This window comes from Bacillus rossius, chromosome 17 (genome assembly GCF_032445375.1).
Source record: "Bacillus rossius redtenbacheri isolate Brsri chromosome 17, Brsri_v3, whole genome shotgun sequence".
NCBI lineage: Eukaryota > Metazoa > Arthropoda > Insecta > Phasmatodea > Bacillidae > Bacillus > Bacillus rossius.
Window position 1 is genome coordinate 1,921,132 of NC_086344.1, and position 15,739 is coordinate 1,936,870.

The 15,739-nt window shown below is 33.8% G+C and overlaps 1 protein-coding gene across 1 annotated transcript in view; it reads left to right on the forward strand.

Moving 5' to 3' along the window:
- Nucleotides 1–2,458: 2,458 nt before the first annotated feature.
- Nucleotides 2,459–15,739, forward strand: part of LOC134540765 (uncharacterized) — a 30,851-nt gene continuing 17,570 nt past the window's right edge. Inside the window, exons 1-5 of the mRNA XM_063383678.1 lie at nt 2,459–2,534; nt 6,046–6,147; nt 8,924–9,155; nt 14,162–14,184; nt 14,483–14,518. Of these exons, the coding sequence (XP_063239748.1) occupies nt 2,496–2,534; nt 6,046–6,147; nt 8,924–9,155; nt 14,162–14,184; nt 14,483–14,518 (432 nt within the window). The 5' untranslated portion in view covers nt 2,459–2,495. The remainder of the gene's footprint in view (nt 2,535–6,045; nt 6,148–8,923; nt 9,156–14,161; nt 14,185–14,482; nt 14,519–15,739) is intronic.

The following is a 15,739-nucleotide window of genomic DNA, read 5'->3' on the forward strand; positions in this document are numbered from 1 at the left end:
GAGTGTACCATTGTGTTCCTGCATATAGCTCAAAAATGTCCAATATGTGGGTTACCATTTTTCCCCCCATGCCCTTCAAATATCGGTGTTTAAAATTAGTAAGGTATTATCAGGAGATATCATGCCGTGACGTACACTGTAAATTGTGAAATTACAAAGATAAATGTTTTGTAGTTTAAATTTTTTTTTGTCTTTTTTTTTTAACTATTACACTTGGTGTGATTTTTAAAGACATGTTCCTAGAAAATACCAATTTTGCTACAGGCTTCTCTTAATATAGCCTACACGAATGTTCATCTTTCATTACACTAACTTAGGCCTATGTGTTAAATTATACATACAGATGTACAGAAGAAATTACTTATTTATAAAGTGTTAAATTAATCAGTGATCATTTTTTTTTGACTGTAGTTGCAGGTACACAAATATATGTTATTGTAAAAGTATAAACTATTTGCCAGCGTAAATTTACTACGTCCAAGGAACTGCGAAATAAATTTATTTGACAATTAATTAATACTGGCAACGCCCCATTTAATTACATTAGGTTAATAATTGGTGCTCCCGTAAACCAAAGATTTATTAGTGTGCACGTTGACCACTTGGTAGACTAACAACAAAGAGGTCATGTGTTTGAAACTCTCCTAATGCACTTAGATTTTTAGAAGTGTTTATACTTGAACAATCAAAAGTGATAAAATATAACTCGTTTTTAAACACACTATATTCATTAACAGCTACGTATAATCTCCAAAAAATAATAAAATATTGTGGTCAATAGTGCAAATTTATATTGTAATTGCTATTGTAGTTTTACTTAACGATGCACTAAAATTAGATGACATTTCCTGGTTAAAATACACATGCACGCATATGTCAATTTATAAATTATAGGGTAAAATTATACCAACCGCTATGACATATTTACCAAACCATAGCAATTGTCTTATAATTAATTTGATATAGAACACATTAACACATGGAGATAGGGGTGCTGTCACAACTTAGAAACACATAACTTAGAAACACACAAGATAGAATCTTCTATGTTATGTGTGTTTCCCATGAAGATATATAATTACATTGACTTCGTTAGACACTCTGCTGCCACAAACATTATAAAATTTATTTACAGTGTATTTGAAGCCATTTATTTGCAATAATATCACAATTTTGCACCATTCAAAAAAAACTTTAAAAATTGTTGAACATACACCATGGCTTGTTAGATTGTATGTCATAGATACACCACAGGAATGGACAAGAAAATTTAATACACAAACACCGAAAAACAAGTCAAAATCAGCAGTTGTAAGGTGTAAAATAGACAGCACAGAGAATTTTGTGGACGGTTTTAAGTCAGAAAAAAATTCACTGCACATACGAATACAGTGAGTTGAAAATTAATGAAACATTTGTAACAAGAACAGAAAAAAACGCACAAACACCAACCTTCTGTAACAGAGCGACAAATAGGAAACAAAAACAACGATTATACAAAATAGATAGGTAACCTCTACAGCACAACAACACAGAGATGCACAGATGAACCCAAGGATGTACTGTGTTGTCCAATGTTGGTTTTGTTTTTATTTACTCTTCTTGTTGTCAGCTCACTGTTTTTGTCTGTGCCGTGATATTTTTTTTCCGATCGATTCCTTCAACGGAATTCTATGTGGTGAATATTCATTTTAAAAAAGACATCGGCTGATTTTGTCTTGTTTTTTTATTGTGTGTTTGCGTATTAATATTTGTTTGTCCATTTTGATGGTTCTTTATATAAAACAGAGTATCGACAGATACAGAGCATGTCGAAAAGAATACTTTTAAATCAATATTCTCCGTTGCAATAATGAACTAAAGAACGTATAAATATTTCGTATTTTGGTGTCCACTACTCCATCTTCGAACTACATTTCATACGCATCTCACATGCCGCATCTCACATACCGGAAGTGTATATGATAATAACCAAGAAATCCAGTAAATTGCCGTGGATTGAGGAAATGTCAGAAAACAGCATGTTGTGACGTGGTTTAAGTCACTTTTTATCATCGTCATCGTAATTTTTTCCGTGCAAAACACTTGCGTAAATTATGCTTTATAACGTCTGATGATTAGTAAGTATGAGCTAGAATCTGCGTGGTTGAAACAGAAAATAAATAAACATGAAAATAAAAATTATTTAAAACTGTTTTTACAATGCAAAAAAAAACCTACACTTTCGCCAATGTTTTGGATGCCTTACCAACATGACGCAAAAATTATCTAAGGAAAAAAATGGCTTCACACAATTACCATGTAATCATACAGATATGACCATCCCCCTGTAAATAGCCGCATCTTGAATTATTCCTCGCCCACGTTTATGATGAAGGGTTTATTAACGACGAAGCACTTGCGCAAACGCAAAAACAGCGCACCTAGCGGTCGGGGTGCGAACTTACCAACAGTATAAATACAGTGCGACCATCGTGGGTTGCTATCAAACCATCATGAAGACCGCTGCGATAACCCTGTTTGCCGCTGCTCTGGTGAGTAAACGCAACTACACTACTTCAAATAATATGAATATTTTCCTAATTGACTTACAAAATCATTCTTGTCATTGAGTAGTTAACTCAATCACATTGTATCTTATAACGAATTAAATAATACAATTTTTTAATGTCAGCTCAAAGGAGATGTAGAATTTTAAAGCTATATTTTTTTAACGTTTCAAAAAATAAGTTTGACTACATTATAAACAAATATGAGGTAATCGATTTCAATGAATAATTTATGCAAATCATACAAAAAGTCTGTGCATGTTATTCTTAAGTGTTACTACATATCATTATAAAAAGTATTTAGATTTTATTTAAATTTTTTTCTGAAAATTATCATGAAATTTGGCCGATTGATTCTTATGGATTAGTGGAGATTAAAATCGATATTCTTGAAATGCTGTCTTCGATCCATTTTTTTTTCTCCCAACGTACGTAAATATCACCTTAGAAACCTACCTGAGACTATAGACTGATCCAAAACCTTTTTTCTTTGTCTGCTACATCATTTGGCACTTTCATAACAGTGTATGTGTTGCAGAGCTTACCTCATTGTATCACAACCAAATTAATCCAGCTGATAATTCTGCCAAATTTGAAAGATTTTGCTGTACATATATCGTTAAATATCATAGGTTTCGCTGAACAGTGAACTGAAACGGTTAAATGCATTTTATCCTTTCTTTTATCTTCAGAATTAATACCTTTATTTTCTTATGATTTCTTTCCATCCATCTTGTATTTCTTATATTTCACGAGTATCTGGCAGTTTAGTGTTGAAAATATCTATACTTCAACTTTATATTGTAACGATTATATGTACGTTATATAAAACGTTATAGTACTACCCAATCTCGATAGAAAACTTAAGCAGCATGCGCCCGTATCGTAGCTAAAGCCTCAGTATTATGAGAGGTGTGCGATATTATGCAACCCATTAGTACTTGATTTTCTTCAGCTGTTGATGTTCGAGTAGAGATAGCAATTAAAGAAGATTAGTTTCTTGACGTTTATTTTCCCGTGTTTCCATTTGAGTTTAACGAATAGTATCTGTCTAAAGATTTTATTTAAAACAAAATTACAAACAATTTGACACTACGACTTAATTAAGTATTCAGAGCTTACCAACCATTGCATACGTATGTTGAGACTGTACTACAACACAAACAATTTTTACAACTGCAGAAAATTCTTTACTTTCGATAACTTAATTTTTATATTTTAATATTTGAATATACAGTTAACTTTCTTATTTACTTCAGTAGCTCATAAATTTTTCCAAATGAAGGTGAAACCGCAAACAATAATTTAAACATCTACGCAAAAAATATTATCTATACTAATATTATAAAGCTGAAGAGTTTGTTTGTTTGTTTGTTTGAACGCTCTAATCTCAGGAACCACTGGTCCGATTTGAAAAATTCTTTCAGTGTTGGATAGTACATTTATCGAGAAAGGCTATAGGCTATATAATATTATCAATAACATTATGTATCCTTACTAAAAGTCCAATAAGGTAACCCAAGGTGTAAAAAATGACCCGAAAAAATCCTTACACGGCGAACGCTGCGAAACCTATTGATTATAGAACAAAACAATGTACTACCACTTTGCAGAACAAATAATTGTCTTCAAAAAATATCGCGTAACCATATGTCTAACTATTGTAGTTATCTCACAATTAGTGTTTTCTTTTATTTTTTTAAATAATTAAAATGCCGACGCTTCAAAAACTCTTTATTGTGTACCTTGGTATTAATACTTATCAAAATAAATTACTGCATATTCAAGACTAATTCAATACCTTTCTAGAACTTTTTTAAGTATTCAATTCGGACGTTTTATTCTAAAGATATCGCGATATTTAAAATGTAGGTATTAGTGTTGTAGCCAAATAAGTATTAAGTATTGTACGCGCATGTATGATGTGGTTGGCGGTCATGAGGGGCGAGGGGGCGGTAGCCTCTGCGATATAAATATAATATGATAATATTATATATATGTTTTATTGGTTTTCATTTTCTGACAGGCAGAATTGTTCACATGGTGTTGATTTGTTTTTTGATAAGTAATGTGTGCCAGATAAGTGATGATAATGTGTCAGGAAGATAATACATATGGGACAAAGAGGAGTCGTGGAATTGGCTGCAGTAAGAGTGTAAAACCCTGATTTAGATCTCAATTTTGGTTTTTAGTTTGGTTGATTGAAAAATTTGATGTGTTGACTCATTGGTAGGGACAAAATTAAATGGTAAATTGCGATATAACACCAAAAAGCAAGTTAATACACCAAGTGGACCGTTCAACCGATCACCACGGGTAAACAGAAAATCATATGTCATAGACATACTAACAGTATATTGCGTGTCATTTTGCCTATGCCCACCACACTGTCATATGGCGCTACCCATTTGGCTTTAACTCACGGACAAGTGTTCAGCCCGGGCGACGCCAGGGATTGCAGCTAGTTGTTAATAATTTTTATCCCCTTTGCCTGTAAATTACAATCTTAATGAATAATGTTCGAATTTATATTTCCGTTTGTGGCTTATAAATCGTTGCACAAATATGTTATACAAAAATAAATAAATTTTCATAAACACAGAATTTTTTTTTGTGATTTTAACTTGGTTTACTTTTTAATTTATATTTTCAGAACAACGTTAAAATTCATTCTTACTTAATTTATGTAAATTTCTAAAGAACTGATAATAACTTGAGAAATTTAATTCCGAACATTAATTTCTTACAGTTTTCCAGCTACAACTTCTCAAATGCAGCTGTTGACTTTGCTACACCGTTGAAACAGTAAATAACATCAGATTCAATGAAACCGTAATTGGTGTAATTTTGTATGTCAGTTTTACCGATGTATTTTAACGAATTTTTTATCACAAATACAAAAGAAAACATGTCAGCAATACCATCTAAAAGTATTATCGCTAAAGCAAAATATTTCTAGCAACTACTCTACAGTTTTTAAACGTCATTTCGCTAGAATAGTTTTAGCTTCTTAGCTTTATTATTATAATTCTATTATTATTATTATTGATACAGAAGGACAAGTTTCTCTAAGATCAAATTAATTTAAATGTTTTCCCCAAAATTATTACTACCACAATTCACGTGTTTCGGAGTAATGCAAAACGAAATACAGCCACTTACCACATGATTTATAATCGTAGAACCATTTTTGGAAACGATTTATTTAAATTTGTCTTCTGAAGAATAAACTCTTTTAAACACTATCCTCATTAAATATTAACTTGTAAAACAATTATTTAAATTTATTTGCCTAGGAATACATATATTTTAAGCATATTATTATTTCAGTTTATTCTTATGAGTGAAGTTTGGTCAAGCAGATATTATAAATAAAGATTTCGACCAATGAACTTAAACCAGTTTTTTATTTCTTCATCTCTTAAGTAACAAAAAAAACTTATTCAAACTTACCTTAAAGTGTATTTACAATATAGATGTGTTATCTTTCTTGCAGGCGGCATCGTTCCAAGACTATGCTTTGGGCAGTGAAGAGGAACCACATTGGATAAGGAAGAGGGAAGTCAACTGTTCCGAAATACCAGATATAGGAAGTCCAGTAAGTATAAAAGTATCATAATAACTGACAGCGTTAAACTACGACTTATTTAAAAATTTGTAATTGCACTTTAGTCTGTCAAAAATTAGTTTTATTTGATTTTTTTTAGTAGATGTAATAGTTGAAAAGTGTTTGAAACGATTTGTTCATTGATTTTTTATAATGTTAATATTTTTTTCTTTCATTGCCTTAAATAACTCTCTAGTTCTTCAGTGTAAACACACATCAAAGGTTACTAACCACAAACTGAGAAGCATGAAAAATATAAGTCAGCATGATAAGATATACTTATATCTTGCAAAATGTTATCTAATAACACACTTTGTTAGAAACCAAACCGAAATGCTAATATCAGGGCAAATGTGATATATATTTTTTTAATTACTACATGCAGAAATGACCACAACTCAATCAGATTTTCAAGTATACATGAATCTCTGAAAAAATTCCTCGCTACAACCTTAAATAAAAAACGAAAGCAGAAAGCTGAGTTATAATATTCCCTCTTAAGGGGCCCGCCTACCTGGGCACACATACGGTGTGCAGAGCTTCAGGAAAAACAACGCGATTTCAAAATTACTCAAGATATCCGAGTGGGGCCTATTTACGAATAGCATTTAAGAGTTCGCTGAGAACCGAAAAGTACTTTTAATTTCGGATTAAGTTTTTAAACTGTATTTTTAGAAGCGTTAAAATGCCTAAAACGCGTGTTTTCAGAGTAATTTTTAGGCATAAAACAATCAGTACAGATTCTTGAAAGCACTTAAGGGACTTGCATAACACCTTTATCTTCATTTATCGACCATATAATGTTACGGTCACCGCTCAAATTTCACAGTTATCCTGTGACGACGAGACGAATGCGCGCCAGTTCAGAGACTTGCGCTTAGAGGCTATACCGCGCTGGAAGCACCAGCGAGCGTCGCGCTTATCATCCCGCCTCACTAACACACATACACCCCTGACGAGGCTGACCCCTTAAGGTTCATATTTCTTAAGGTACGTGATGAAAATATATTTAACAATTTGGAATGCCTAAAAAATTCTGAAAACTTCATATTCTAGAATATTCCAAAAAGGTAAATACAACATTATCGCATATTCTATGCAGACAAAATGTTTGAAGTGTTTAATTTTTATGTATCAAGTGGTTTTGTAGATTTTCTACAACATTCTCGATTCGATTAATTTAGTCATGAACTGGAAATTGGTCAATTAAGATAAAATATCAATTTACGCCCATAAGTTAGGCATCAGAAATTTTATTTGCCCCTAACCCTAAGGGTTGCAGTTACAAAGTAAACGTTTTATCCAAACATTAAGGTTAAATTTAAAAGTTTTACGACAATTTTAAAATGTCTCACATTATGTGCCTACTAAGAAAGTTGTAAAATATTCTGTCCTTTAGTTGCTTTGTATTTAAATTCCGTTTATTAAACACTTACGTAAATATTTGAACGTGGCAAGAATTGTTTTTTCCAAACGTTTTAGGTGGTATAAAATATATTTACATTCATGCAAACGTATTCGATACTGTTTTTAATAAAATTAATTATTTATTTTGTGGTTTTTAACCGTAATTTTTTCCACCTATTGTTCTAATGTTTAGTATTATCAGGAACACTTTTAAACTAGAAATTTCTGAACAACTCGTACAAGGCATAATAGATTCAACAGTTGCCACTTTGCTTCATATTAAGGGACTTAAAGTGAATATTTGTGTTTTAGAAAAACCTCCTCTATTTTTACTGCCTTGAGATCGAACGATTTTGATCAATTATAGGCTTTTTCTATCCACCTGGAAGTAAATTATGCAAAATTGCGGCAGTTTTCGTTTTTCTAAATATATATATATAATTTGAATTTATGGTTTAAGGACCATGAAACGAAAAACTAGGTAGAAATATATCACAAAAGTTAATGTAATACGACACCATACTGGTTATTAACTAATTACTTTATTTCTCTCACTAACAACATACCTATACTTCAAAATAATCCAAAGTATATTTTGATAGATATACAGAGATAGATAGGTACTAACAAACTACAGAAGGGGTAGTAGATAACATACCTATAAACACTCTCAGTATCAAAGCTTGTAAATCTTTTTGCCAGATTATAATTTCATTTAATGTACCTACGACTAGCTGATCTCATGGACGGAATAATTTGCAAATGTTGTTTATAAATAAAATAAAGTCAATTACTGTTTTTATGTGTTGATCAAATTTAAGATATATTGAAGGTTTATTGTAAACTACATTTTTGGTTTCACCTTCAGGATCACGCACAACCACTCTAGTGGACTAACTCGAGATCATGATACGTATAGCTGTCTAATCTTGGAAAAAATTTTTCTGAAATTTATGCTTACCTTAAAAAACTGCTCTTTCAGTGCATTAATTGACCACCTGCATATAATTACCGCGCTAGTTAAATAAAATAGGTGTAAGATATTGGAAAACTTGGGACCCGTCACGGCGTCACAACCTCATAGCTTCTGCTCGCGACAGGGGTAGGGGAAGGGAAGGAGAATCGGTAGGGCTCGCTTACTCTTCCCCTCCAGTGCAGTGGCCGGTGATAGCAGTAAGACACCCAGGCTTACAGGCTAACCTGCTTTCAGATAAGAAAAAAAAGGGTGGCTAAGGTGGAGGGTTATAACCCCTAACCCCCCCCCCCAGTCTACGCCCCTGTCCCCCCCTAGCGATAGTGAGTTGCGTTTGAGACATACTCCTGGCGTGGATAACTTATTTGGTGGAGATGTTGCTCGCAGTGGATGAACAGGGTGTGCTGCGGAAGAACTATAGAGCTTCTGGACGAGAGACCTCACAGACACCGTGGATCACACGAAAGACGCGGACATACGCATAGAGGACATGGACACCACAGGTCTTCCTGGTCTTCGGCGAACAATTCTTCGGAGGAAGAACATCGTCGGCACGAAGGATCAGGACGCCTGGTCAGAATACCACGCAGAGCTCCCCGGCATGAGCTACCACGACCAGGCAAGTCGACTATGCTGGAGATAGTTTCAAGTGAACTTCGCAGTATGTGACCCCCTGCCAGGAACCAGCAAAGTTCACTACCAAATGGGCACTGGTCTTGTATCATCGGAAAATCACGCGTGACTAATGGGTAGGGACTGGAAAAATTCGCGGTTTGAATGACCTCTAGGATGGACTCCACGATCCTCTATGTACGCGGGAATATTACACCAGCTCATTGGCTACTGACTCGTGACACCTGCTAACTGGGATGCTTATGATTCGAGACTTCTTACGTTGAGGATCATTCATTGGCTCACAGTCCTTCAGGCAAACTGTGTTCCAATCACTGAAGCGGCAACAAGTTACGCGTACTTGGATTATAGCCTATCGCGAAATGAACCCGCGAATTTTTCCTGTCTCTACTAATGGGTAGAGACCGGAAAAATTCGCGGATTCATTTCCGCGATATGCTAGAAAGCAAATAGCTGTACTTTTATGAAACTTCTGCCATTGATTGGTTCGCTGTTAACCTGGAGGACTGTGGGCCAATTATAGACCCTCAGTCAAAGCGGTGTCGAATCACGAGTCTCCCAATTGAGACGCCTCACAAGTCAGCAGCCAATGAACAGGCGACGTTTGCCCGAGTGTGCACAGGATCGTGGAGTCTAGCCTGGAGGTCAGTGAACCCGCGAATTTTTCCAGTCCCTACTAATGGGTTTTTAAGTTCCGTGATTCCGATCTCATTTCTTTAGCACTTTGGCGATATTTACAAAGACACTGTACTATGTATATTTGCACTATTAATTTAAAGAAATGAAAGTTTTTTTCTTCTTGTCGTGACACGTCAATTATTTACGTTTTTTAAATGATTCATGCAATGGGTAATTTTGATTAAATGCAGTATTTTTGGACATACGCCAAATTGGGTCCGTGCTGTCGTCATTGTGGTGTTCATAATACTTGTTTTGTTTCATCGTTGGTTCTGTTTGTCCGACATCAGCTGATTCAGTCTTTTCTTAAAAATTTTAATAATTTTTGATTTTCGGATTTTTTCCATAACAAACAGTGCAAAACTGCAATGTCGTATGTCCAAAAAACTGCATTTAGTCAATCATTCCTTGGGTAGCGTCAATTAAAATTCGCAAAATGTGTATCGTTAACGAGGTATAGAAGTTAAAAATTGTTTTGCTATTTTATCATCGTAGATGCATGAAGTCTTCACTCATTCATCCGGTAGCAAACTATGTTTGAGGCACAAATTAAAATGTAATAGCTTAACAATTGTACCACAGTTATAATGACACGTTCTGTAACATTTACAGACAAAAGTAAAAATGTGCAAACTATTCGAAACTATTACCAGGCTCTGAACTTAGTTTTTTGTCCAATAACCACTCTAATATTATGCTAGAGTATGCATAGGACGGAAGCACACACGATATAATCGTGGCTCTTAATTACCTAGAATTATTTTGTGGAGTGTTGCCTTAGATTATTTGATTCCACTTGCTTAATTTTGATCTGTAAATTAATGCTTATTCATACACTTTCTTTGAAATTGTGGTAAGAAATAGCCAAGGAACGCAGGAAACTAATAATTATTCATGCAATAGTTGCTTCGCGTTTAAGAGTAATTCCTTGGTAACACTAGCCTACTACTCGCAAGTTAGTTCGCTAGTTGAGAACTAACTCTCTCTGTCTGATCACGCCGGGCAGTCAACTGGCCACTCACTTGGTTATAGCAGGCGGTGTACATTTCAGGCTTATCCTTTAATATTCATGTGTTTTAAATATAACTGTTTTAGTCTGTGGAGTATTCATCTGCCCTGAAGATGAAGTCACTCTGGATGAAAAATTATAATTTCGCAGCACAGTTAGAAGATGTATAAATAGTTCTGTTATAAGTTGGTTTGTTAGCTTGAATGGCACTCGCTATAAATAATTTTAAAAATAATATAATGTTGTTAATCAATAATTCTAACAACACATCGTCAGTTAATTAGCGGAGAACTTAAATAAAACTAATTAATTGCTTATATAATGGTAAAAGCTGTGGTGGGTCGTATTCACTTTAATGTAAATTATTAAAATGGCAAGAGATTACACAAATCGTTTCCTTTACTTCATAGCTCCCGTGGTTAACACCGGTTTTTGAAGCCTCTAATAAGAGTTAAAAATCAACTTATTCAAAAAAAATTCAAAGAAATTTTTTTATAGTTAAACTGGAAGTAAAAATAAATTAAGAAATAAAGGCAAATAAAGCAGGTATTTCAAAGGTAAAAACGAGTTCACTCCCACTTGGTGTATTCTACAACCACTTATGGTCGCATTCGTTTTTCCACAGGCGATTAGCAAGGAAACTTGCAAAATATAATTCACTCTTAGTCCTCAAAACTGTGCCATTACAAACAATATTTTTTTTGCTCGAATTATTTATGTCCTCGCGATATCTAGGTTTTGCTTTAACTGTCTGGCTACTCTTAATACAGAGGACAACTACTCAATTCAAACTATTGGCAAAGGAACCAGGTGTTTATAATTCATTGGTAAGCAGACATCCTTGCATTTGCCTGGAGTGGTGTTTAAAATACATGAAATAAGTCAGGTTTTGGATAAAGCTCGGATCTTTTAAGGATATGGTTCCAGTGTTTATAAAATTACCCAGTATACATCACCTCGCCTCTTATAGAAAGTTCATCGATCCATTTTGGGCAAAGTGTTTAAAATTGGTCCCTGTAACCATGGGCGTAGATCCCGGGGGGCAGGGGGGCCCAGCCCCCCTGGAATTAATGGGCCCCTCCTTGGGGGGGGGGGGGGCACACTTCGTGATTTTAAAGTTAATGGTGTACACAACATATATATCAGATTATTATTTACAACGACGACAGACACTTTGACATGCTTTACATTCCTACCTTCGAGTTCCGTAGTTATTTTCCCTTACCCCTTCTGCGAAAGCCATGGTATGGAGTTTTCCAGTGAGAACTTTGAAACCCTTAATTCCTAGAAACCGTTCATTCCAAAGGACGAAGCTAGGGTAGGGTTCCGTTAGCATTTCCTCCCCATTGTTACACACACTACCTTGTCCTCTGAAACGACAGTATTATAGGTTTCAGGTAGTCTGCTTTTAAAGTGGTTTTGCTCTCGTGTGCGCCAGTCTTCTGCTTTCTTGGCAAACATCAACATGGATAAGTTCGTGACGCGGAAGAAACGGAAAACAGAATCTGATTCTCACCTGGTAAGCTTGATTGTTTTATAAGTAGTGACTATTAGTTAGGTAATATATTTTATTTAAGTGATTATGAAACGTTATTTTTTCCAGTAAATAAACAACTTAATACTTTAACAGTAATTATAGCAGAATTTAGTTTATTTACGAACTTTAACTTATATACCATTTTCTGGAATTTTTTAGCTCTTCTCCATTCTGTAAGGCTAGCTGCTCTGTACATTACATGTGAATATACAGGGGAAAAAAATTTTCCTCGTCAATATGGAATATAAAATCACTCCCCTTTTATTATCAAACGATAATTTTCACAATTCATGGCCGATAATCACTTTATAACATTAGTTATTTGATAACTGCAACACTGCACGAGAAAACAGAAGTAAGAAAGAGAAAGAATTATTTAAACGTTACACATTCGTATTTAAGTTAATAAGGAAGCAAACGCGTCTCTTTAATACCTTATCAAGCGGCATATTTTAATTAAATAATTCACTGCCAAAATACTGATTATACTAAATATAAGCCGATAAATGTATGTGGTTCAATTAGCTGTAGGATAAATTTCATAGTTCTATCTCCGAGATGTTTCATTTGTGTCATTAAGTTATTTTTTTTTCTTTTATACCTGGTTGATGCCTTTACTAAATAAAACAGTTTTTAAGGGTTTTAATATGATTCGATCGTTCATTTGATGTTGATCTGTTTATTAGCTTTGGCGCTTTGGGTTTTTAGGGCGCATCAAAAACTGTGAACAAAAAATTTCACGAACAGCATTTGAATCGCAGTAATAATTATGTGATGTGGCATAAAAAAAAACCCGACACAGTGCGAGTCGAACTCGCGCACGAAGGGTTCCGTACCATTATCTATAAAAACGGCAAAAAAATCATGTCTGTTGTATGGGAGCCCCACTTAAATATTTATTTTATTTTTATTTAATCATTTATTTTAAAGTGAATATATAACTAAATATTCTGTGAATATTTCAAGCGTCTACATGTTGCCGTTTTCAATATCGAGCAAAAACGAACAAAAAAATCACGTTGGTTGTATGGGAGCACCCTTGAATATTTATTTTACTATGCTTTTAGTATTTGTTGTGTCTAACTATCACGGTTCATGAGATACAGCCTGGTGGCAGACGGACAGACAGACAGACAGACGGACGGACAGCGGAGTCTTAGTAATAGGGTCCCGTTTTACCCTTTGGGTACGGAAGCCTTAAAATGTAACCCCACTCTTTACATCTCAAACTTCGTCAGATTGAGATGATTTTAATAAGATCTGTTACCCTAATATTAAATTTTTACTGATTTTCTTAGCAACTTAATCGGTCTCTACGGTGAAGCTGACATTTTGCTTCAAGATCTGAAATTAGAATAAACACTTTTGGAAAATGGTAATGTATGGATGGGGTGTTATCTATTTGCATTATATTCACGTATATTATTTTTATAGATTTTTTCATGGATATTTTATGTATTTAGGTTAGGAAATTATTCAAACATGTTTGAGAGATCACTTCTTATAGTCATTAATTAATAATTACTAAAACATATGTTGCTCCGCTTTATTGTTAATATCACTTACGTAAAAATAAAGTGTATAACATACGAGCTTATCATCTAGAAGACTTGTTTCGGTTGACCTCTAGCGCAAAATTCTTAAACCACAGAATTCACGCCCCCCCCCCCCCCTGGAAATCCTACAGATTTGCGCCCATGCCTGTAACCATAAATATATTATTTTTTGTGAAAAATACGTAGTAATGTTTTTTTTCCTTTTTTTCCAGATGATCCCGAAGAAAGGGTTAGGGTAAGCAGAACTGTTTAAAAACTTAATAGTGACGCTTTTTATTGTTTAATTCAATGCAATGAAATTATTTTTATTGTAGATGCTTGAATATTTTACAGAAAATGTATGTATATGGCAATGATTTATCATTTCTGTTCAGCACATGCATGGAATCGAAAACAAATTTAATTTTAATAATGTGGTTTGCATCCTAAACCTAAAGGATAGGTAACATTGATATTTATGAATTTTCTCTAAAATTGTTAACATATGTTTCCCCCCCAGAAGGTTTTAATATTGGTTATTCTTGTGTTTATAGTGTATCGTCGAAGAACAGATGCAAAATGAATTTCTCGTGAGTAAAACCAATTTCTATATTTGTATTTCCTAGTTTAAAATATAATATTTAATGTTTGTAATTATTCTGAATACTTCCCAAGGGCTAAAACCCAGCTAGCCCATCATAGCAACTTACTGTATAACTATGACAGTCTGGTATTCATCCAGAACCATTCTTTGTTGAAAAAAAGTTTTTAATAACTAAAGTTTTGGTACTACAAATGACAAATGATTATTTTTATTTCTGAGCAAATAATATTTTAATTTTTGTATGTATTATTCACATTACGATGATAGTTTAAGATCAGTCGAGTATTAATAGACAATTTTTATCGCAGAGCAACAATCATTTAAAAACCAAAAATACAATTTTTTTAAATATGTTTATGAAATAAAAACTGATTTATTTGAATGATACGATATCGAAGGATACTTTCAGTACTCGCCAGTCATGTGTTGCAAATAAACTTATGATTAAAAACTCGGACACGGAATTAAACGTATAATTCACTTAAAAGCCGAGCGTGATAAATATACTGATAAATAAAACAGTCGCTTTGCAAATAACAATATTTCTGGATGCGGATCACACTTACATATTCTGCTCCCGCCGATTATCCCGGTAAAGCTAGACATGCAAGGTTACAAAAATTCGCATAGAGATGAAAATTTGTACGATTGTTCGGAACATCATTATAAATGAAATTTGAAAAGTTTCCATCGATCCGACATTTGCAAAAAATTTTATTCAAGGTAAAAGTTCGCTAATATGGGTTTTTTTGCGTTTTTCAGGCAACCGGTCAGTTTTATCATAAAAATAGATCAGACCAAAATTGTATATTATGCAATCATCTATACAAATTGTTTTTACTTTTTTTTTCTCCTAACAGTCACCGTGTCTGAGTTATAAGGATTCAAAAAGTTGAAAAAGTTGTATTCTTCGTAATATGTACACGTTTCCACGGCACCTATGGGTTAGTGTATTTGGCGCGTTTTTTTTTTTTTTTTAAACGTGGTTTCCCCGGTAGGCCTATTCCACCATCTATTGTGATCCTGCTTAATTCAATATTATTTCATAATACAAAATGGTACTATTGGAAATGATGAAAGCGGTGTGAATTTTAAGAAATTGGGGAAAATTATTTGTAATCATCTAATACTTATGCTTCTTTATGTTCTTTTTCTTGTTCTTCTTGTTCCTCTTCTTCTTCTTTTTTCTGCTGGGTGCAAGTAAATT